The sequence below is a fragment of the Antechinus flavipes genome, chromosome 2 (genome assembly GCF_016432865.1).
Source record: "Antechinus flavipes isolate AdamAnt ecotype Samford, QLD, Australia chromosome 2, AdamAnt_v2, whole genome shotgun sequence".
NCBI classification, from domain to species: domain Eukaryota; kingdom Metazoa; phylum Chordata; class Mammalia; order Dasyuromorphia; family Dasyuridae; genus Antechinus; species Antechinus flavipes.
Window position 1 is genome coordinate 205751687 of NC_067399.1, and position 24710 is coordinate 205776396.

The 24710-nt window shown below is 37.5% G+C and overlaps 1 protein-coding gene across 1 annotated transcript; it reads right to left on the minus strand.

The window, feature by feature from the left end:
• On the minus strand, positions 1-24710 carry LOC127548626 (calpain-13-like). Its single transcript, XM_051976113.1, has 11 exons — positions 24424-24710; positions 22280-22316; positions 20613-20669; positions 11052-11109; positions 10898-10968; positions 7634-7702; positions 5782-5860; positions 4212-4340; positions 1591-1646; positions 777-829; positions 1-394 (listed from the first exon to the last, which is right to left on the minus strand). The coding sequence occupies exons 1-10, from the start codon at positions 24588-24590 to the stop codon at positions 803-805; spliced, it is 750 nt and encodes a 249-aa protein (XP_051832073.1). The 5' UTR covers positions 24591-24710; the 3' UTR covers positions 1-394; positions 777-802.

Genomic DNA, 24710 nt, shown 5'->3' on the forward strand with positions numbered 1-24710 from the left:
TACAATGCAGTGCAATAGCATTTATTAAGCAATATGGTGTGCCAGGTACTAAGAGTACAAATATATAAGAAAAGACAGCTTCTCCTTTTAAGCTTCAATTCTAATAGGTAGACAACATATGTTGGGCGTGGTGACTAAGGAGAGCCACTTTGGTCAGAATATTTACTGGGATGTCAAGTGGGGGCATAGTGGAATGGATTGACACAACTTTCTAGTGGGGGCATTGGTGATTTGTTCCTGGTTCCAGACTGAAGGTGAGGGCTTGGAAAGGGTATCCACGGTTGGTGATGCTGTTGAGAATCACTGAAGAGAAGGGAGTGAAATGAAGCATGGTTGAAGCCTTCTTGAAATACTGGGCCAGGAGAGACAGTCCCCACTCAGATTATCAGGAGCCCTAGGAGAGAAATTCCAGAGATGCGAGGTGGTTGGCAGGTCAGCAAAATTTCTGAAGTTGTCTAGGTGATGGTGAATAGGAATTGAAAAAAAAAATTCCTTCCTTGTAATTCACATATTACCCAGAAATCCCTAGCTTCTTAGGGTTTCAATCCCAACTGTCCAAAATTATTGACCAATCACCTTGAAACAGGTTTTGTGGATAATAATTGTCCCGGGCCTGCAACTTTGGTATCTTCATGATGGCAGTCTAGCCAACCAAGATGCTACTGTGTGAGCTTGGGTCTTGGCAGCTAGTTTGCTGCAGATCCTTGGGAAGAATCTTATTGGGAAGTACACAAAAGGCTACTTATCTTGAAAAGAAGTTTGAAGTAACTTCTTACCTTCTCTGTAAGGCTTGATCAACACTTCAGCAATACATAGTGAACTTGATCCACTAGGAAAAAAGAAAAACAACATTGTTATTTTCAGGATTCTCTTCCCTCCCCTATCTTTCCCTTACTTTTGCTGGCTCAGGTTCAAACAGAAAGTCCACTGTTGCTTTTCACATTAATGGAAATTCAACTCCTTCCAAACATTTTTTTAAAGGTCTCCTTCCATCACTGTCCAGTACCCCAAGGCAAGAGATACTTTATCATTCAGGATTCTTCCTGTTTCTCTATATCCTTCTTTTACTCTGGTTAATCTCAAGTTAAGGAAAATGACTGGGGAGACCACAGTAAGGTTGAAATGGCTCTCTCCAAAGCTTCCCTGGATGCTCATATATTTCCGTTGTCATCTTAGTAGGAACATGTCAAAGGGATGAGCCTATTGGTCAGGCCTAAAGATTATTTCTTTAGCAACCCAACATGACAAAGTTAAATGGTGCCCCAGGCTCAGAGTTGTTCTTCCTATTCCTCCTGTATTTATTACTCCAACATAATCTTTTGGTTTATTAAGCCTTTGGGAAAAAAATAAAATCCATCTGCCAAGACCTTAAAGCAGTGCTAAAGGAAAGCAATATATAAAGGCTGTAATTGGGAAGAGGGGAGCTACTGGGCTCTGATGTACTGCATGGCACCAAGCTTGCTCAATATGTCCACAGAGATAAATATCCTTGAATTAAGTCCAGGGAAAAAGTACCACCTTGCTAAAAGAAGATTGGGGCCTGGCTTTGGAACTTCCAGGCTTTGGGATAAAAGGAGGAAAAAGCTTTACCTCAGTTTCAGTCAAGTAGAGTCCTTTCCCATCCTTTGAGAGGTTACGAAAAGCCCCTAGATAGTGATTGTGGGGGGAGAGAGAGAGAAAGAGAGAGAGACACACAGAGAGAGACAGAGAGGTAGAGACAAAGACAGAAATACACAGAGACAGAGAGAAGCAGAGTGAGAGAGGGAAGGAGAGAGAAAAAGAGAGAGAGGAAAAGGGAGAAAGAGAGAGGGAGAGAGAGAAAAGCAGAGAGAGAGAGAGAGAAGAGACAGAGGGAGAGGGAGAGAAAGAGAACAGAGTATCAATAAAATATTTTAAAAATATATAGGCGAAGGAAATTTAGAAGGTGTCCCCCTTCTAGATGAGCAAGGCAATTTTATTAACACCATGTTGAATTTAACTACATTTTAAAAAGCTGTGTGATAAAAGTTCCCAGTTTTATATGAAAATCAATTAAGCACTCTCTAAATGTCAGACCCTGTGTCTGAGGATAAAAAGAAAAGCAAAATCATTAATGTCCTCAAGGAACTTACATTCTAAGGAGAGAAACTATTTGGATATAAATAAGAATATATGAAATGTATACAAAAAAGACATAATCCTCCCTTTCTGTTATTCTTTGCATATAGCCAGCATATTCATGTCATTAAATTCACACTTTTAAAAATGAGGGAAAGCTTATGGGAAGGAGAAATCAAAGGGTGCTTAATTTAGAGGAACAAAGGAGGTGAGAAGGGCAAGTGGAAGAAATTTTAGGGTTTTATGTGTTGTGCTGTTGGCATTTTTAAAAATTGTGATCAAGTACCTTTTTATTCATTCTCCTTACTATTTCTTTGTTCACATTTTACCTATTTAAAAGTTCTCTTTCCACCTACTCTTCCATGTAAATCCATCTCTTTTAAGCTCAGCCCAGGTGCCTTTCCCCATGCAGAGCACTTTCTCTGATATTTCAAATCCACACTTATCTCTTTCTTCTCCAGACTCCTTTAGCAGTTAGAGTTAGAATCACAAAAGATAATACTGGATTGTCTTCTGTTCACTTTATTTCACAATATTAATCTTGTCTTCACAAACAGACTGTGAGCTCTTTGGCATAAGGGCTCTGTAAATCTTAAATTTCTCTCACGTCGTTAAGAAAGTCTAGTGTAGACCTAGACATATTGTAGAAATTTGATCAATACTGATTAATTGATGCCAAAATTGTACAACAAAGTCTTTTTCTCAAGCTTCTCTTTGCCAGACCCGCTGATGCTGATCTTATAATTAGAGATACAGAGCTGGAGGAGACATCAGAGGCCATATAGTCCAACTTCCCCATTTAACAGATGATGAAACTGAAGGCCAAAGAAGTTAAATGACCACTCTGAGACTGGAGAGAGCATGATTAGCACAGTAGGGATTCAAACACAGGGAACACTCAGACACCTCGGGAAGGTCACTTTCCTTCTCTGTACCTATTTTCTCATCTGAAAAATGGCAGTTACTCATGAATAAAGGAAGAACTCATTATCCTGGCAGCTCCTTCAGCCTGTAACAATCTCATCCTTAAGCCTTCTTTAAGAATGGACATTTAAGGATGGAGAGGCAAAGCAGGTAGCTACTATGATGGAGGAATTTCTGGGACAATGGAAGAAGGGCTCCTTGCCAATGTATCCTCCTTCTGGTTGGTAAGGTCTGAAGTTATTTTATTCAAGGATCAAAGTTTTCATTCTATCCTTAAGAAAATAACAATATTGACTAGAGTTCATATTATGACATAAATGACTAATATTTAGATATTGATTGATATTAAGGAATTTGAAGGGGATTAGGAAGAAGGGAGGGGGGCACTAGGTAAATGAAGAGGAAAGAAGGGATGCTATGTTGGGGGGAAAAGATGAAGGGATACTGGATGCACTCAAGATGAACAAAGACATTGAACCCAAATTCAAATCACTTGTGTGAATTTTGGAAAGTCTTTCCTGATTTGGCTCTTTTTCTTATTTGATTATGAGGGTGTCAGACTAGGTGGAATCTAAGGTTCTTCCCAGACAAAAAACAATCCAGTGATCCTCTGCACTTGACCTTTTTCTTTTTTGCCCACTTTACTTAGCTCTGTCTCTTTAGCCCAATTGAGAATACCTCATCTCTCTTAAGAACTTTAGAACTGATGGAACTACATGGTAGACTTTGGCACAGGACCTCCTAGCATGGCATGCTCTCATCAGAGAAGGTTCTGTGCTCTGTGAGCAAAATAGAATTGAAGTATCTCGGAGGAAATGTGAGATGCACAAAGTTAGAGAATCCTCCCTAAATGTTCATAGGGACTATTTGTGCCCAATCTGTGGCAAAGCATTCTGAGTTGATATTGATCTGATGAGCCAGAGTTGGACACAGTTTAATTTGACTCTAACATAGTGATGTCATTTTGGTCCTCTTCGAGAATGAAGGACAACAGCCATTATCTCTATGTACCTGCTGATTAGTGAGGCAGGACCTGGTTGACTCCATCTCCTTTTCACAATATCAAGGGATGAGCATTCTGGATCTCTGAAGGTCAGTAATGGGGATTCCTACAATTTTTTCCTGCTTTGTCAAATTAAATGTGAATAAGGATTTCCCAGAAGTTTAGCTCTCCCTCTTAACATACTTACTTGACATGATTTCAAGTCTGATGAGGAAACAGATCACGTCAGCAAAATATATTTTTCCATCTCCATCTCCATACCTGATGGCCATAAGATCTAGCAGCTCACTATTAATGGAAGGACCTAGGAATAATTCTGATAACAAAAGTGTGTTATTGACTCAAGATGAGAACGAGATGAAGAGACTAAGCATAATTGACCTTGGCCTTTTAGGAAACATGTTTAAAGGTGAAACTGGGGCATAGTAACCTTTTTTTTTCTTTTCTTTTTTTCTTTTTTAACCTGTTAGTAGTCTCTAGCATTTTTTCATGTTAACAATACATTTTGACTTAATGGAAGATAAAAATCTAGATGCTTTGATGAACAAGTATATTTATTAAAAGTATATTTATTTATAATAAAACATCAAATTAAAAATAATTCATTATGGTGACAATCTGAGAATTGTGCCCTGGACAGCAGCTACCTACTTTGTCTACCCTTAGGTCAGCCTAAGGTGCCAATTGTACTTTTAGTAAAACCTCAGTATTAACTAATAATTTGCCCCTAATTTAAAGCATTTTCTGCTACTTATATGTCCCCTTCCATTTGCCTCCTCCTTCTATGTATCAGACAGATTTCACTCAGTTTCATTTAGCTCTAAACCCCTCCTGAAAGGGATCCATCAATCTGCCAGGAGATATTATCCTCTGGCTGGCCAGATGCTGAGATGCTCTTTCCAGGCACTTATCAATCAGACAGAGCTATTTTCTCGCAATTAGAGATGCTCGGGGGAGAAAAGTCAATTAGGAAAAACATGCCAATACAGGAGAAACCTGCTGGGTGCTGAGAGCATCTGAGCCCTGGAAGCCAGTAGAGGTCAGCAGAAGGAAAGAACTTAGTGCAATACTGGTCTCTCTCTCTCTCTCTCTCTCTCTCTCTCTCTCTCTCTCTCTCTCTCTCTCTCTCTCTCTCTCTCTCCTGAAGCCATCCAGTTTGCTGGGATAATCTTGCTTAGAATATGTCAGATCTGCCTTCATCTTCTTCTCTTTATATTGGGTATTTAAAAGAAGTCAAGAACAAGGGTCGTATGTGCTGAGAGGGGAGAGGAAGGATTGCAAGCTGTACAGTTGGAGGAAGAATCCCCATCAGTAAGATTATAGACCCATTCTAGTCTTGGATCACTGCAGAAGAAAGCCATTGAAAGGATGCTCTATTTCTGAACTAGCTTTTTGTACTATGTGTCTTAGTAACCCCAAAGAGCTCTGAGAGGCAGTAGGATGGAGAACTAGTCTCAGGGTCAAGCAAATTTAGATACTAGACTTGCCATTAACACATACTAGTTGTATGATCTTTAACTTCTTTTACCTAATTCTCTGAAATAATAATAATCATTTTCATAGCTGGCATTTAAGCAGTTTAAAATGCTTTACAATCTGCAAATATCACTTAAAAATGGAAATTACCCACTTCATCTCCAATGAGCTTCATAGCAACTCTATGTGAGATAGATACTGCTAATATGATTATTCCCACGTTAGAGATGAAGAAATTGATGCTCATAGAGGTGAGATGATTAAACAAGACCCTTTTGTACCTGATTCTCGTATCACTTTCCACAGATCCCAACTCATGAGGAATCCAGAGCCATTCTTCTCTACTCTCCGGAAAATGCCCTTATATAAGAAAAGAATGAATCTGTTCATTAAACTAAGCAACAGCAAGACACTAATGTGTAAAGATCACTATGCTAATCACCAGGAGAAAAACACAATTGAGATGAGACCTGGACCCTGATCTCAAGAACTTTCTTCATTAAGTATTTAAGTTGGAGCAAATCTTATTTATCCTCATTTTAAAGAAGACAAAATTGAGGGATATTAAAGGACTTCTCCATAATTGTGCAGCAAATGCTAGAACTAAAATTTGAACCCATTTCTAGCTCCAGCTAGGTTGCTCTATTGATAGCACACTGAGCCTGAATTCAGGAAGACCAGAATTCAAATCTAGCTTCAGATACTTACTACCTATGTCACATCACTTCAACTTTTGTCAGCTTCTTCCTCTATAAAATGGGCATCAGAATATTAACTACTTCTCAGTGTTTTTGTGAGGATAAAAGAGCTATTATTATAATGCTTTGTAAATCTTAAACCACTCTCTAAATATAATAATAGCAATTATAAATAATGTTATGTTCTTTCTCTAAGAACTGGAAAATCAGCGAGTGTCTAAGGTCTTTATCGTTAAAATAAAGCTCTGGATAAAAGAAGAAATTAGAGATAATCCCTGTTTCTGGTAACAAACAGAATTTAAGCCTCTCAGTAGGAGATAAGCTCCTTGAGGACAAGAATTGTTTTGTTATTTTTGCATCCTCAACATGCAGCACAATGACTGGCACATACTAAACACTTAATAAGTGCAGGTTGATTGATTATTCATGAAGGTTATTTTTGTAATAACTGCAATGAGATCCAGTAAAGTAGACATGGGAAATGGAATAAAATGGATGAAGGCCAACAATACATTTAAATCCATCATGGCTGGGCTACCATTGCATATGCAACAACTTTGAAATTTTCTGTTTTATTTCCATCCCTCTCCAATTGCTATCTGTTGCCTTCCCCTAATTCCCTCACAATGGCTTGCTTTCTTATGGGCCCCTAATATTCTAACTAGATCTGCTTCTTTCCAACCTATTTAGCATGACTTGTGTATCTTTTTCTCTTGGAGGTCACCCAGGAATATCTATGGAGAATTACTATTCTCAGACAAAATACCAAGAAGGCAGGTTGTAGCACTGAATATATCTTTAGGGGATGCTGGTTGGAATGATTTATGGGGTTCAAAATAGGAAATTGGAAACTTTTCATAGAAACAAAGAAAAACTGGTATTTGCTCAATTCCTGGTGTTAACTTTATTCTAAATAGAAAAGAAATCTCCAAATCTTCCCAATTCAACAAACATTTATAATAATGATGATGACATTTCTATAGAGTGTTAAAGTTTTCAAAGTGTCATATTTGATTCATTTGATCTTTATAACAACTCTGTGAAGTAGGTGCTATTACCATCCCCCATTTTACAAATGAGGAAATGGGCCCAGTGAGGTAGTCTGACTTGCAGGGGATCACACAGCCAGATCACACAATGGCTGAGATGGGATTTGAATATGTCATCATTCTAATTCTCTAACTGGGAAAGTAAATTTGACTCACCCAGTCACACAATTAAATCAAGGATCTAAGGATTAACAAGCATTTCTTAAGTACCTACTATGTGCTAGGTTCTAGGAATGCAAATGCAAAAGCTAGAGAATCATACATTTAAGGAATTTATTTTATATTTGCTAATTAGTTCCAGGACTATGACTAAGATACTTCCTCATCCAGTGCTTTTCCCACTATACCTGAACTGAATAGAAGATTATTAGAATTTAGGTCATTACCTGATACCGAATAAGCTTCTTCCACAGCTGCTCAAATTCTTTTAAGTCAAGACGTCCATTGACCTTGACCTTTGCCAAAAGGAGAGTTAAGGTCAATCTTCTCCAGTGTGCTAATGAGCAGGGAGACTGGTTTTAGTCTTGCCATCACTGGAGCCATGCTTCAGCTACAGGTCAGGTAACTAATAGCTAAACAACTCAGACCATCATGAATCAGTTATATTTGGACTGAATGTCCAACTCCTAAAGTAAATCTGGATTAGATTTTTTTTTTTTCCCCAAGAGAAAGAGAAGAACTGGATTTTGGCTGAAGGAGAAATCCCCATTCTATATTTAGTAGGTGGAAAAGACGAGTAGATTGTCTTCCATAATTTCGGAAGAAGCTTTTTAAAAAATAAATATTAGTAACATTTATTAAACATACCAGAATTGGGGTGGAGAAACATACTACCACACAAAATTGATTTATTTTCACTGATAAGGGTTGAGTTGGGAAAGCACTTTCCAAAAGCTTTATATAAACATAAATTATTATCTAGTGAATAAATGCACCTTGAAGGTGTCCTCAGCACCCTTCACAAATCCTTCTGAGTTATGTCTACAAATGCACTCTCATTTTTATACTTTTTTGTCACATTTAAAGGTTCAGTTCCCCTTTAATGTTCATCTGACTTTCATAAGATTTTAGAAGACATCATACCTTTTCTTTCAAATATCTTTTCACCTGCTGGGCAGCATAATCACTGAAAGAAAAATATCTAACATAAGCTCTAGCTGGGTATGAATGGGGCTGAAGTAGGGATTGGCCCGGATCTAGGCAATCAGGTCATTATTGCCCCCTTCCTGCTTCCCCATCATAGCTGCTTGCTGGGAGAGCCATGATTCTCTCATGGCAATCCTGGCGGTTGAAGAAAGCCATATTGACATGGCAGATGTACCTCCTGACAAGGCAACATGGGGGTCCTTCCTATTTAGTTGGGAGTGTCATTGAAAAGTCATTTCAGGGTCCCAAAGCAGGAAGTATGTTTATATGTCTATTTGCTCCTTGTTGCTGCCTTCATTAAATAAAACAGCTCTTATATTTGAAGGGCAGAGCAGGTCATACTATCCAATAGTCAGGACAGCAAGCTACGGCTGAAATAATCCATTGCAGAGAGAAATTGGAGAGATGAGAAGAGGACTGGGAAAAAGACTCTGTCAGCCATTTTTGCATATACCCAGCATTTATAGATTTTTCTAAAGCCCCTCTGCAGGCAGTGGGTTTGCCTCTGGCCATTTTTATTCATTTGTCAGAGATCTGTGATGTCCTACTCATGCTGCAGTGCTGTTCCAGGCCCCAGAAGAAGTATTGGGAGAGACAGGGGACTGATTTATGTTTTCATCAGGAAACCCTCTTGTTCTACAATGACCAGCAATGTATTTCCAATAGAGTCTTGTTAACAGTTGGAAAGTGGTGTGTCTATTTCACCTAAAAGGTATGGAAAATACACAAGAGCATACCTGCATGCACACACACAGGGGATGAACAGATTCTAGGGCAGCTAATAAAGAAATTTCACAGTGGAGCTGATTTCCTCTCTCCCCCTTCTTCCCCTCTCTCTCTCTCTCTCTGTCTCTGACTCTTGTCTTTTTCTCTCTGTCCCTGTCTTTCTGTCACTCCATCTTTGTCTCTGTCTCTGCCTGTTTCTGTCTCTGTTTCTCTCTGTCTCTGTCTCTCTTTCTTTGTCTCTGCCTGTCTCTCTGTGTCTCTGTTTCTGTCTCTTTGTCTCTCTCTCTGTCTCTCTCTTTGTCTGTCTCTGCCTGTCTTTCTGTCTCTGTGTCTCTGTTTCTGTCTCTCTCTCTGTTTCTCTGTCTCTGTCTCTCTTTCTTTGTCTGTCTCTGCCTGTCTTTCTGTCTCTGTGTCTCTGTTTCTGTCTCTCTGTTTCTCTGTCTCTGTCTCTCTTTCTTTATCTGTCTCTGCCTGTCTTTCTGTCTCTGTGTCTCTTTCTGTCTCTCTGTCTCTCTCTCTGTTTCTCTGTCTCTGTCTCTCTGTCTTTCTGTTTCTGTGTCTCTGTTTCTGTTTCTCTCTCTCCGTTTCTCTGTCTCTGTCTTTGTCTGTCTCTGCCTGTCTGTCTGTCCCTCCATGTCTATGTGTCTCTGTCTCTCTTTTCTGTCTCTCTCTGTTTCTCTGTCTCTCTGTCTCTCTCCATGTGTCTTTGTCTCTCTGTCTCTGTTTATTTCTCTGTTTATCTCTCTGTTTCTGTCTCCATGTCTTTGTCTCTTTCTCTGTCTCTGTTTCTGTCTCTCTCTATCTCTGTCTTGGCTTGAAATGTAGAGTGAATACTGAATAGGAAACTTGTTGAATGATGATTGAATTTTTTTCTCAGAAAAAAGGAATAAAAGGATGCTGGATCAAGGAAAGTTCAGGAAAGCAGCTTCTCCCTTGTCTAAATATACTGTCACTAAAACATAGTGGAAAGAGTAAGTTAGGTCATAGGACCTGAGTTCAAATCCTGCTTTGGACACTTACTGTGTGATCTTGGGAAAGTCTCTTTACCTGCATGGGCCTTACTTTTCCTCATCTGTTAACTATAGGGTTGGACTAGATGGCCTGTGATGTCCCTTCCATCTTGAAATAGATGATCTTATGAGTTAATCTAAAGATCAGTTGTGATTTTGTCAATGTGTTTCATCTCTTTACTTTTAAAGCTCTATATTGAGTTATAGAATGAAAGTTGAGGAATTTCACACACACACATTCCTTTGCCTCCGGCTCGCTCCTATATCCATGGGAGTTTCTCTATCTCTGCTTCCACCTTTTGGTTGTTTTTAATCTCCTTTCTCCAACTGCTGAAAAGACATCTGCACTAGAATATCCCTCTGCCCTTCAGCTCATAGCTATTAGCTCTAGAGCTGGAAGGGACCTCAGAGGCCACCCAGTTAAAAGACCTCATTTTAAACATGATAAAATTGAGACTCAGGAGGATCAAGTGACTTCTAAATCATGTGGATGTTCTATTGAAAATATCATTTGAACTCAATTTTTCCAAAAAACAGACAGTATATTTTTTACTTTCCCAATTGTGGCTTCAACCCAGTATATTTAAAATAAGTCATTATCATTACCTCCATAACTAAATTCAGATTTTTCACTCTTAATAGTGGGAGATATATTCATCAGATTAGATCTTAGAAAGCCATTGTGGACAGAATCAATAGAGATTCATTCCCTCATCATATCAAAATGGTGCTCTTATATATGATGAGAAGAGACGGCATGAAGGATACATCCATCAGAGCCAAAATACTCCGGCACTCATCAAAGGTGAACATTCTCTCTCGGGGTTCAGAAGAGTTACCTGAGGAAAGAAAAAGGACAAAAGGGTGGGAAATAGGAAGGGTATATACTAGGTGACATTCTAACTAGGCAAGCATCTCTTACTTTTAAGGAATTCTTTGTTGAGAAGGCTTTGTAGCTGCGAGGCATCAATATCTGGGCCCTAAGGCAAAAAAGAGAAGAGGATTGGAATAGCAATAGCAATGATTATTAAAAATAGTATTCAGCATCTGTCTGACAGCACCTGATTTGCTATAGAAGAGTCAAGTATTCCAAGGATTAATTCACATTGTACATAGAGTCCTTGAAGCCTGTTTTTCTTAGCCATAGGGATCTCAATCTCCTTTGAGCTCAAAAGCACTTACTAGATGTATTGTTCTTTTGGTACTTCACACTATCTTATAGGGTGATACCTCTTCTCTTTTTAGTTCATTTAAATGTAATGTGTATTTTAAAGCATCTGATCTGTGTCCGACACTTGCTGGATTCAGAAGACAAAAAAAAAAAAAATGAAAAAGTCCCTGACCTCAAAGAGTTTTCATTCTCCTGGAGTCGTCAGAAGTGTATACAAGTGAGTAAAAAATATATTAATTTTAAGAGGAAGGGGACTAAAAACTAGAGCTCAGGGAAGGGTTTACATAAAAGGAACTATATTTTATACTGTTTTCCATTTTCCATACTATCTACTGCAGTGCTTATGACAAACAAAGAAGTTATTTAAAAATACCTTGTTCATTATTCTAGCATTCCCACTATACAGATACAAAATGCAAAACAAACAAAAAAAAAGACAAGAGTGTGTTCTGACTGAGTACTGTTTTATCCCTTAGCAAAGAGCAATGATCTTTGGTAATCATGAAAGCCAGTCTTATCTTACCCTGGTTAGCATAGCATCTAGATAGGAAAAGGGAACAAACTCCAAAAGAGAATATCAGTGCCCATATGTCCTCTCATTCCTGACTAATCTGGTTATTATTCCTCTCTCTTTTCAGGGAGACTAGAATTATTATTATGGAGAACTATAAACGGCTCTTAGCAAGTTTGTGTCACATTGTTCTTTGTTTCTTGTCTTTTGGCACTTTGATCCTTTACACACTCTTTTTTTTTTTTTTCATGTCTCCCTCATGTTTATTTTTATTTTATTTTAAATTTTAATAGCTTTTTACAAGTTATATGCATGGACAATTTTACAGCATTGACAATTGCCAAATCTTTTGTTCCAATTTTTCCCCTCCTTCCCCTCACCCCCTCCCCTAGATGGCAGGATGACCAATACATGTTAAATATATTAGAGTATAAATTAAATACAAAATAAGAATACATGTCCAAACCATTATTTTGCTGTACAAAAAGAATCAGACTCTGAAATAGTGTACAGTTAGCCTGTGAAGGAAATAAAAAATACAGGTGGGCAAAGATATAGAGATTGGGAATTCAATGTAATGGTTCTTAGTCATCTCTCAGAGTTCTTTTGCTGGGCGTAGCTGGTTCAGTTCATTACTGCTCCATTGGAACTGATTTGTTTCATCTCATTGCTGAAGATGGCCAGGTTCATCAGAATTGACCAACATATAATATTGTTGTTAAAGTATATAATGATCTCCTGGCCTTGTGCATTTCACTCAGCATCAGTTCACTTTACACGCTCTTAGAGAACAAGGCAAAGAATGCTGATTCATAAAATCCCTCCTCTGATACTGCTGCTGTGACTTTAGCACTCAAGCTCCTTGGGACACAAGTTTCTTCAATTGTAAGATGAAGAGACCTTGGACTAGTTGTTCTTGAAGAACTCCTTCACATCTATGATCTTTTCCCCTCAATTGCCAAGCATGTTTGTCAGTACTATAGCTATAGATAGCAAGCTTAGTCAGGACCATGGCTAGAGAAAATTTAGAAATAGCCATTTCTGGATTCCAATACTCCGATGCATAGATAGACAAGTTGCTGGCTGTTATTAGAACAGCTGATAATGTGGAACCTTTTGGCAGATTCATTTGTTCGTTGAGAGTAATTTTGTTCCAGTTAGCCCTCCATTGTCACATCTCCCAGGAGGTTCTATTCTATCCTAATACTTACTTTTGTTTATTTATGTATTTATTTGTTTTGGGGGCTATTTTAAAAGTTTTATTATTTTTAAATTTTTTAAATTATAGCTTTTTATTCTCAAAAAACATATATGGATAATTTTTGACATTTACCCTACAAAATCCTGTGTTCGAATTTTTTTCTTCCCTTCCCATTTCCCCCAGTCAATAAGTGATTCATTATATATTAAAACATGCTAACACTTACTTTTAAATATATAATGAAAGATTTTGTCCTCTTTTTCAAGGAATTTCAGTCACATATTCTCTAGGCTTTAATTATCACTTCTACCATATGAGTCCTTAATCCTTATCTCTAATCCTATTTCCTTCTAAGCTTCTATTTCACATCTCTAACTGATTGCTAAGCATTTTTATTTGAACATCTCACTCTCATCTTATATCCAACATATGTAAAACTTACCATATATCCAACATGTGTAAAATTAACCTTATTATCTTCCTTCCCTCCCCCCCCCCAAAGTGCTCATCCTGACTTCTCTGTGTTAGACAGTACATTGGATACATCTTTTGTGGAGATTGTATTAAAATCATAAACAATGAGAAAGTATGGATTATTTTTCAAATTTGATTGGTAATGGGCATATCTCCACCAATGAGACAGGATCTCCAATGAGCTACTGTTATTCAGCCATTTTTCCATCATGTCTGATTCCTTGTGACCTATTTGATGTTTTCTTAGCAAAGATACTGGAGTGGTCTGCTATTTCCTTCTCTAACCCATTTTACAGATAGGGAAACCGAGGCAACCAGGATTAAGAGACTTGCCCAGGGTCATCCAGTTAGTAAGTGTCTGAGGCCAGATCTGAGCTCAAGAAGATGAGTCTTCCTGACTCCAGGCCCTGACACTATCCATTGTACTACTTAGCTGCTCTGAAATGAAGTGTTACCATTGTTCTATCAGTTTTCCAGGCTAGATAAATTAAGATCATTCTCAACTCTTCTTTGTTTCCTTCAACAATCAGTTGGTCAAAAGATTCTCTTTGTTCTTCCTTGTTTTTGTCTGCTTTATTTTCCTTCCTTCCTATTCCAATTGCTCAATTCTTGTCTCTTAATGCCAGGCAATTGAAGTCTCATAGCCCCCATTTTTCCCTTACTCCAATCTATCCAATTTAGTACAGCCAAATTAGTGTTCCCCAAATACCACTTTACATACATTATTTGCCTGTTCAAAAACCTTGAATGGTTTTCCAATGTTTTCAGAATAAAATTCATTTTAATATGGCATTCAAAGCTTGTCATAATCAGACCACTTTCTACCTACATTTCCGATATTATCTCGAGCAAGCTTTCATCTGATCCAGGATTTCTTAAATCTTTTCTACTGGCGACCTCTTTTTTGCCCAAGAAATTTTTATGTGACCCCAGGTGTATAACTATATAAAATAATTATATAAATCAAATATTTGCTGATAATAAATCATAAAAAATTAATTTAAAAACATTTCATTAGTATACTCATGAACTATATACTTTAACCAAATAGGACTTAGTCTTTGTCTTCTGAATATATCATTCACATTTTTTCATTGCCTAGAGTGCTACTGTCTCTTTTCTCTACTTTTCTAAGTCTTATCTTATCATCTCTGCATAGAGTAGGCACCTGACAAATGTCATTTCCTGACTCAACAAGTCTATTATTTGGTTGAGAAAACAAGATAGATAGGTGAAGAAAACTGATAGCCACTCAATGGACACTTAACAGATGCTATCAGTTTTCTTCACCTATCTATCTTGTTTTCTCAACCAAATAATAGACTTGTTGAGTCAGGAATCTTGGGCCTGTTCCTAGTAACTAACCTAATGTCACATTTAATAAATTATGATGATGAGCAAAGAACCTCTCTGTCCCCCTCTTCCAATATAGTCACTGCATAATACTCAGCCTTGGTCCAGATACTGAATTAAATTCAAATAAATTTTACAAACATTTTCAAGGCACCTACTATGAGCCAGGACTTATGGAAGAGGATGGAAATTCAGACAATAACAAAATGGTCCCTGACTTCAAGGAGCTTATAGAAGGACATAATACATAAAGAAATAAAATGTAAATGTAAATATTAGGAAACTCAATAGAAAGTAATTTTTAGAGGAAGAGATAGCTATCCTATGGAAAGATTCAGAAAAACTTTGTATAGGAAGTAGGAAAACTGTGCTTTGATGGAAGCTGGGGGATCTCCAAGACAAAGATAAAGAGAGAATGCATTCTAGGCATGATGGACCACTTGTGCAAAGATGGAGAGGGGATAGGATATTATAAATGTGCAAGATGGAGAGGGGTAGGATATTATAAATGTGAAGCTTCTACCAAGTGAATCTATTTGGAATGAAAAGGCAGGAAGTGTAGTAGTATGGAATAAGAATATAAAAGTAAGGGTGTTTTAAATGCCAGATTGGAGCAGTTCTATTTTATTTTAGAGGCTATGAGAGGCCATGGAGTATACTCAAAAATATTAAGGTGCATTACTTAAATTACATTTCTCTGTGAAGTAGAACCCGAGGGTGCCACAATGAAGAATGATGGATTGACATGCGATATTTAAAAATTTTGATTTAACTTCTTAATAAATGGAACTGTTAGGTATTTCTTTTGGCCTGGAGTACTGTCAAAAAAATTACGGAGACATTAAGGGTACTGTGAACTGAGGAAGTCTGGGACTTTGTTTTAAGTATTTTGTAATTCAGATTTTTCATTGGAATTAGTATTCTCCCCCATTACCTAGACTTAGTAAGATCCTATTAGACTCTGGATTGTATGATGGGGCTGTATGAGATTAACACAGTTATTTGCAGTAAATTAGAAGGATTTAGAGTAGCCATTGTTTAGAGGTGGAATTAAAATGTATTGCGCTGTGCAAAGCAACACAAAAGAAGCTATTTCAGGGAAAACAGGGCAGATAATTCTTCTGGGTAGAAAGTTATTGATTTTAACAGTCAAATATCATTCTTATTGTTTCAGCAAAGGTACAGGAACATTCCCTGAAGGGTATAGAAAATTAGCTGCCCTGTTCACATGCTTAGCTAAATAAAGGACACCTGTCTCATCAAATGGAAGATCTACTGGAAAATGGGATGGCAGTATCTAAAAGATAAATGAGATTTTAACTTCTGTGATCCCTGATACTCAGGAATGGGAGACAGCATGTGTAGAGAGGCAAAACCCTGGGCTCACAGTAAAATAAACAAACAGAAGCTGAAGTTCAAATTGTGTTGGGAGATTTATTAGTTCAATACCCTAGCTAAGTCATTTAACCCCTCTGAATCTCACTTTATTTACCTATAAAATAGGAATAATAACATTTATCTCGCAAAAATCTTGTATAGCTCAAATGAGATAGTGTATCTAAAATACTTTGGTAACCTTAAAGTACTGTACAAATGTTAGTTGTTATCTATAAAGAGTTTATAGCTTAGGAACAAGCATGGGTATTATGTAATAGATTAAAACTGAAGGATGTGGCCATTGTTGCTATTATATTAGTCTTAGCATAAGCATCATATACCATTAAACCATAAAATAAAAAAGGACATATAAACATATAAATATACACACACACATTTATATATGTGTTTTTTGTTGTTGCTTGTGGTTCAGCTGTGTCCAACTGTTCATATAGTTTTCTTGACGAAGATACTGGCGTGGTTTGCCATTTCCTTCTCAAGTGGATTAAGCTAAGTGACTTGACCAAGGTCATATAGCTAGTGTTTGAGGTTGAATTTGAACTCAAGGCTTCCTCATTCCAGGTCCAAAGCTCTAAATTTTGGGCAATCCAGCTGCCTATATATACATATACATACATATATACACACAAATATATGTACTCACACACACATATATACATTATGTATATTCAAGAAGAAGCACATATGTGTGTGTATAAAGTAATTTAAAGGGAGAAAGAATGCTAAAAGCTAGGAGGTTGTGACACTTAACTATATTCCAAAGGAAGCTAGAGTCTACTATGTAAGAAAGGAGAACATTCTGCAGCTAAAAGAGGTCTCAAAGGTCATTTAATACAATCCTCTTCTTTTTACAGACCCAGAGATTTTAAGTGACAGGCCTAAAATCACCGAGGTATAACTGGCTCCAGAAGCAAGGCAACATTTTACTTTTCTGCAACATTTTAAGGTTTAAAAACTTTTCTCTCATAATAACCCTGTGAGGTGGATTGTATAAGAATTGCCATCTCCATGTTACATAGTAGGAAACTGAGTCACAGAAACACTTGTGCAAGGACACACAGCTAATAAGTGGCAGAAGCCAAGAGTGAGCACAGGTTTTCTGATTCTCCAGTTCTTGCTTTCTAGCTTACCCAGCACATTTATTTTTTAGAACAGCTATTAATGTATACACACAATCACATGAACACATGCACATAAACTCTTATGTAAATTATGGGCAATAATTAGTGAAGCCTCCCTTAACAGCTGCTAGAGTGAAGGATCTCTCCTGATTCATACTCTACCCCCATCACACAGTAGAAAGGAGAAAGCAGATTTTCTGTCTGATTGAACACAGATGTCCTATATCAGTTTCTTGCTGGAACAAGCCCTGTCTTGCATCGGGCCACTGTACACCCCTGAAAGTTCCATTATTCAATATTGGAGGGGATTTGAGGACAGGGATATAGGGGAAGATTGTTATGGGAGAAGAATCATGGGATTCTTGGGAATAAAGCCTACTTTAAAGGCATTTGATCTCTCTTCTCCCATTGTCTAGTAGGAAGTGTGAAGGTAGTAAACACAACACTGGGGAAGGGGTCATGGAATATTGTACAGTTATATCAAGAGGTATAAGACCAGTCCTGTGGGGATGAGTTCAAGATGATGGGGTAGGAAGAAGCACATCTTTAGTCCCTAGAAGGAATGCACTAGCTCTGTGTAAGGCTTCATAACTTAGATTATGAAATAGTACAGGTAACTTTGTATACCTATATTTTAAAACAAAAAACCATGGTATAATATGGGGTTCCTCTCCTACCCCAACTAATTCAATCAGTCAAACAGATATGATAAATTTTAAATGTGTAAAGATAAATTATATTCTGTGATCCCTTTACCCATTGTGAATCTTTTTTTGCTGGGTCAAGAAAAAAAAACAATTTGACTGGTGGAGAGGATGTCTCTGTGTAAAATAGCAGTCAGCCCACTAGAAGATTCAGTCTAGAAGGGTCCAGTAGAATGGTGGAAAATTTCAGCTCTGGAATTGAGAATTCTAGTTGTAGACAAACTTTTGAGAAGTTTTTTTTTTTTTTGTGGGGAGTGGGGCAAAGTTTCTCTCTCTCTTTCTCTCTTACTCTCTCTCTTCCTCTCCCTCTTCTCTCCATCTCTCCCTCCCTTCCTCTGTCCCTCTCTCTGTCTCCCTCTCTCTCTGTCTCTCTTCCTCTCTCTCCCTCTCTTTCCTTCTCTCCCTGTCTTCCTCTCTCTTTCTTTCCTCCTTCCCTCTCTCTTTTCTCTCTTTCCCCCTCACTCCCTCTTCCCCCCCTCTTTTCCTACTCTTTCCCATTAAGAGGAAATAATGCATTTAATTTGTAGCAGAGAGAGACATGCCAAATATAGATACAGCCACAGAGAGATGCAGAAAAATATTTGTGGTTACCTGAGGGAGGAAGTAGCTTTAAAGTATATGATCCTTTGATCCAAAAAAAGAATGACTATTTTGAACTCAAAAAAGGATTCCTGGTAACTAGGAAATTTGAGTTTACTGTTTGGCTACATATGTTCTATACATATACCTCACTCATATTCTAAGTCTTTATATTCTAAGTTTAAGGCAGTCTTCCTGATCTTGTGTACTTGTGAGAGAGGATCCTAGGGCCTCTGGGGGGAAATATTTTGTCATAGCTGCTTTTACAATATCATCTTAGCAAAGTTTCTAACTTTTCTTAAAAGCTCTGGGGGAATAATTAATGGAAAGCAAGCTGATTGGGGCTCATGAAAACTTAACTCCCTAGGGCGTCTCTTGGAACCCTAGGGGAAATTAATTAGTTAGCTATCTTCTGGGCACTCAATCTACCAATGAAGAGTAGAGTTGAGGACATGTTCTTCAAAGAGGTGCTACAATGGGATTGTAACTGGAAGAAATATTTAGAGGCGAGTCATTCAAATACCTTATTATTTATAAATGAAGAAACCTAGGAGCAGAAATGCAAAATAATTTGCCCAAAATTCCAAGAAGAGCTGGGAACTTCAAGGAACTTCATGGTTCAGCTCAAATGTCACCTTTCTGATTCATATATACAAACATGATCTCTTCCTCTCCCCTCCCATTTACTCAAAAAAGAGCACCTTGTTTAGGCACATTTTGCCTTGCATCATGGTCATTCGTATATTGGGCTTTATTCAACTTCTCCTATCTCTGATGCCCCAAACTGTACCTATTACACAATATGTGCCTGTCAATAATGATTGGATTGAAGCATACGACAATATCAAATGTAAAGGAAATTGGACTATGAGTACTAGCTCTGCTATTTTCAGTTTTTCAAAGTCTTACTACTGGATTTAGCAGACTTAAATCTGATGGGAGCCGAGCTTGTTGAGGGTGGGAGTAGGATTGTTTCTTGGGGAAGTTAATCCTTTTACTTAGCTGTAGTTTTATTTCCTTCACTTCAATAATGTTACTTTATACTTTGCAGCTCCTATCCCTGCATCCTATCCCTCAATTAACCATTCCAAACTGTGTGGGAGCACAGCTTTTTTGGGTCCTAAATACAATGCTTTCTTAACTACTCATACCTATGACTTGAATCTGTAGCAAACATTAATAGCAAACCAAACCATTTTATGTTTATTTTGTACACTGGATTTTGGTTTCCATTATTCTATTTCCTTCCTTGTGAGATCAGATCTTAGTTATATGTTCTTAAATTCATACCTTCAGAGTCAACCTGACTTTGGGCTGAGCACGGTAGGTACTGATTTCCCTCACAAATCTCTCTGGTTGACCTGTAACATATGCCTGTTTATATCTCTTGCTCCTTCTCACGTTGATATTACTACTAACTGGAAAGGTCTGTCACATGGAGCCCTTGGCAGTGATTTTTCTCTCAACTAAGTCAAAGAGTGTTTTATAACAGTTTATTAAACCATTAAGAGCATCTCCTGTGAATGAATGCAACTTGGTGAGCAGAGTAGGAATCAATTACTCAAACACTGAGTGATGATGGTACTTTCTAAAGCTAGTCAGCTTGAGCTGGAAATGTTTCCAATCAAGGGGAAAAAGATTTCAGGAGTTACTGTTAATTGCTTGTTGTTTTTTAAAAATAATTATCCCATCCTATATCAAGTCATCCATTCAATTCTAGGAGAAACATACCTATGAGATGCTATTTCTCTGCAGCATTTGGCAGCCAGATCAATGTTGGAAAGGAATCTCTTGAAGGAGGATGATAAAACTATGCTACCAGAGATACATTATCTTTTTTTTTTTTTTTTTTTTTTTGGTCTCTAAGCACTGATAGGAATCCAAGAGGTCTTTTTTTTTTTTTTTTTTTTTTTTTTGTGACTTTCCCCTCTGACTGTCATTTAGTGGAATTCTGAATTCAGGGTACTGTACCTGTTGGGCATATCTGATGAAAATGCTTTCATGATTCTGGACTTGTGGAAGATTCTCCTAAATGGGAATGAATGAAAAAAAAATTTATTATGTGCTTACTATGTGACAGACTAGGCTAAGGTAAAGGGACATTAAAACAAAGAGAAACAGTCCCTGTTCTAAAGCAATTTATAGACTTTAAGAAAAAAGTCTCTGTGGGAGAAGAATAATAGATTTAGAACTGGAAAGAATCTTGGAAATAATTTAATGGGATCTTCCAATTATACAGTTGAGGAAATTGACCTAGAAGTCTTAAATGACTTGTCAAAGTCACGTGGATTGTGAGTGATAGAATCTGGATTTAAACTCTAGTTCTTTGATTCTAAGTTCAAACACTTTTCTCACTGTCTCAATCAGCTTCATTGTGGAGAAATAAAAACGTGTGCCTGATTCTGAGCCAGAAGTCTCGCTTTCTTACCCATTGCTATTGATGTTCAACTACCGTTACGGATAGGAATACTAAGGTTCAGGGAAGAAAAATATCTAGTCTTAGACTGTATAGATTTAGGATTGAAAACATGATCAAGAGAGATCATTCTTGCCCTACTCTTGTCAACCATCTTTTCCAAAGATCGTCATTCATCTGCCCTTTTTTCTTTGTATATTCTTTCCTTTGATAGTCTCATTTGTTCCCATGGCCTCAACTATTTCCTCTCTTAAGGTAACTGCAAAATGCAACCAAAATGGAGCCCATTACCTTTCCTTAAACACACTTCTCTTTCTCATGTTACTTTTTCAAAACTTTGGTATTATTTTAAACTATTCTTCATTTCTCACTTCTCACATCTGATTAGCCAAGTTCTATCAGCCTTTTTACATCTCTCTCATTTTCTTTAGTTCTATGTCCACATGGGAATGATTGGAGGTTCTCATTTTTTTCATCCCTCCTGGACCAGTGCAAGGGTCTTCTCTTGATCTTCTTGCTCTTCCTCTACCCTCCTAAACATGAATGCCAGATAAATATTCTTTAAATATCAATCTAGTCATGTCAATCCTCTGTTCAAAAACTTTCAGCAGTTATTTAGTGACATCCTAAATTTTCAGCTTCATCTACTGCTACTTTCCTCTAGTTACTCTATCCTCCAGCCAAACTGGGCTGCTCTCATTCCCCATACGTGTTCCATGTTTTTCGACTTCCATTCTATTCCTCAGGATATTCCTTCCTTCTCTCTTCCTTGCCACTGTTCCCTCTTCCCTACTTAATGAATTATTATCCTCCTTTAAGGCACAGATCAAATGCCACCTTCTCTACAAAACCTCCTTTTCTGCCTTACATACCCCATTTAGATCTTATGTAGCATTTTATGTTCCCTTCCTTAACACACATATCCTATTTTCATACACATAATTTATTTTATGAATAGATTATTTAAAACATTTATTTACTACTGTAAACTCCATGAAGGCATGGGTTATATTTTATTTTGACTTTTTATTTCTTTCAAGACCATGTACCATGCTCTGCAGACAGCAGATGCTTAATAAATGGTGATTAGATTAAACTGAGTCAGCTGCCATCATTATCCCGTTGTAGTCTCTCAAATTATCATGGGTAGTAGTAAGAAGAACTTTGGTAGATTAGGGTGATGTCCAGTGATCTCCCAACCCAGGCCCCATTGCCAACTTACCTTAAAAGTCATGAACTTAAAGCTTTCATGTAGATCCCTGGAAAATCAGTGAAGAAAATCAACAAGAGAATGATCAGCATTCAGTTTAATATGGGGGATGGAAAGAAACACTAGATAGTCATCTAATTTACAAAAGCAGAAATATTTGGGCACTTAACTCAATTGTTTACTTAAACTATAATTTTCAAGAACAGAAAATTAACTGCATGCTTCTTTGAGGTTAGGGAAATATATAATTTATTATTTATTAATATTGTTTAAATCTAGATTTATTTGGTCTAACCCAAAAAGTTTATTTTAGAGGTCAGGTTGATCTTGGAGACAGAATGAAAGATTCATCTCTCAGAGTAGGATGATTTAAAGAATGCTTAAATCTTATTCAGTGCTTGTTTTGGGTCCCCTGAAATATTTTTATGAGTCTAGCTAAAGGTTGTATTTTGGGTTTCCAGAGTTAGGGAACCATAGACATAGCTGCCGATAGACAGCTCAAACTGCTCTTCTCTTGGGGATTATCAACTGCCTACATGAGGTCAACAGGGGCAATGTTCTTATATCCTTGTTGGAATTCTATCAATTGCAAGACTTGTGGAGGGGACCACTTCTTTCTGACTTTCTATCTCTACCACATAACTTAAATTCATTTCTGAAACTATTTCAGATTTTGGACTTTGTTCTTGTGAACAACAAATGTTTGGTGTTTTTTTCTTTATATGGTTAACTTTTGCACAATACAGAGTTTGGCACATAGTGTTTACCAGGACTATGAATTATAGATTCAAAATTGGAAAAGATCACTGAGGTCAAATCAAATCCCCTCATTTTGCATATAAAGAAGCTGAAGAGGCGTAGAGAGATTATTAGCTTTTATAGGGCACTTTGTCTGCAAAATGCTTTACAAATATTATCTCATTTGATTCTTACAACAAACCTGGGAAATAGGTATTTTATTTCTTCCCATTTTACAGATAAGAAAGACAGAAATTAAGTGACTTGACCATATTCACATAATTAATTTCTGCTGCTGAATTTGAACTCCAGCATTCCCGATATTCCATAGTTGCCTCTGACTTGCCTACAATCACACAGCTTCTAAGTGTTTATATTTGCAGAGATTTGAAACTAGGTCTTCCTGTCTACAACACATGAATTACCTGAAGTGTTATAGAGAAGGAAATTATAGGAAAGTATTATAGAAAAGACCTGGCAAACTCTTCCTTTAGTGGTTTCCTATGATACAGCATCAGTCCTAGAAGAAAGCCTTCCTGCCTCCATCCCCCAGTCCAGGGGCCTGGAATCATGGGAACTTGCTCAGGCTATTGGTTAGCATGGTTTGGAGCTAGGAAGACCTGAATTCAAATCCCAGCTCTATCAGTTATCAGTGGCATGAACTTGGGCAGATCGTGTGTCCTGCACATGGTTGGGATGGTTGTTTGCCCCCTTTTTGAAAAAGACCTTGACAATAGGGAGGAGATGCTGTGACATGCAAGTGAATTGGATTTAAGAGACTGCAAGGTCACCTGTTCCACTTTCCCATTCAGAGCCATCTGGGTCCAGTATCCAGATATAGAGCAGAACGACTGGAGATGGCCCTTGGATACATTGGGAGACTTTGGCCTTTTTAAGCTAAGGTCTTCAACAGGTCTCAGTTTGACAGAGGCACCACACATAAGTAATTAAGGCTAGGAAGCAATTAAGGCAAAGACTGGCCTCTTTCACTTAGACAAAAGAAATTCAAATAACATGGAACTCAATAAAGGCCAAGAGCTATCAATTTAGAGCTGGAAGTGATCTTTCTGGGCCTGCATTTCTTTTATAAAATGAGGACATTGCATAGTCTTGTAGTTTTTGATTTATGGTCCCATGGATTGTTAGAGTTTCAATTCTTGTCCCACCCCATGCTTTTTATTATAATATTTGTCTTTTTGTAGGAGATGCAGTGTGGTGTGGTTGACAGAGAGCTTGACTTGGAGTTAGGAAGGTCTAGGTTTAAATTCTGCTCCAGATACTCCCAAACAAGTCACTTGACTCATCTGTAAAATAAGAGGGGGTGATTTAATGACCCTAAAAGTCCCATCCAACTCAAACTCCTACGAACATTTAAATCCATTCCCTCATGGGCCCATGATAGATCACAATAACTTCACCTGTTGACATCCTGATGTTTCAGGAATATTTGAAGATAGAAATTCAATCCTTCTTCCATTGTGGGGACCACCACATAGGTACCAGAGTCTAGGTGGAAGCTCTCTGTGTAGTTCCATTTGGACATAACATTCTTGCCTTGAATAGGGCTTGTGAATTCAAAATACATTGGATTCAATGACTTGTGGAGAACACTAGACTAAAGAAAAAAAGGACAAAGGTGAGAATGAACCACCTTCTTTACTTAGGAGATAGTTTCAGGATGTCCCCAGAAGCCCATTTTATTCAT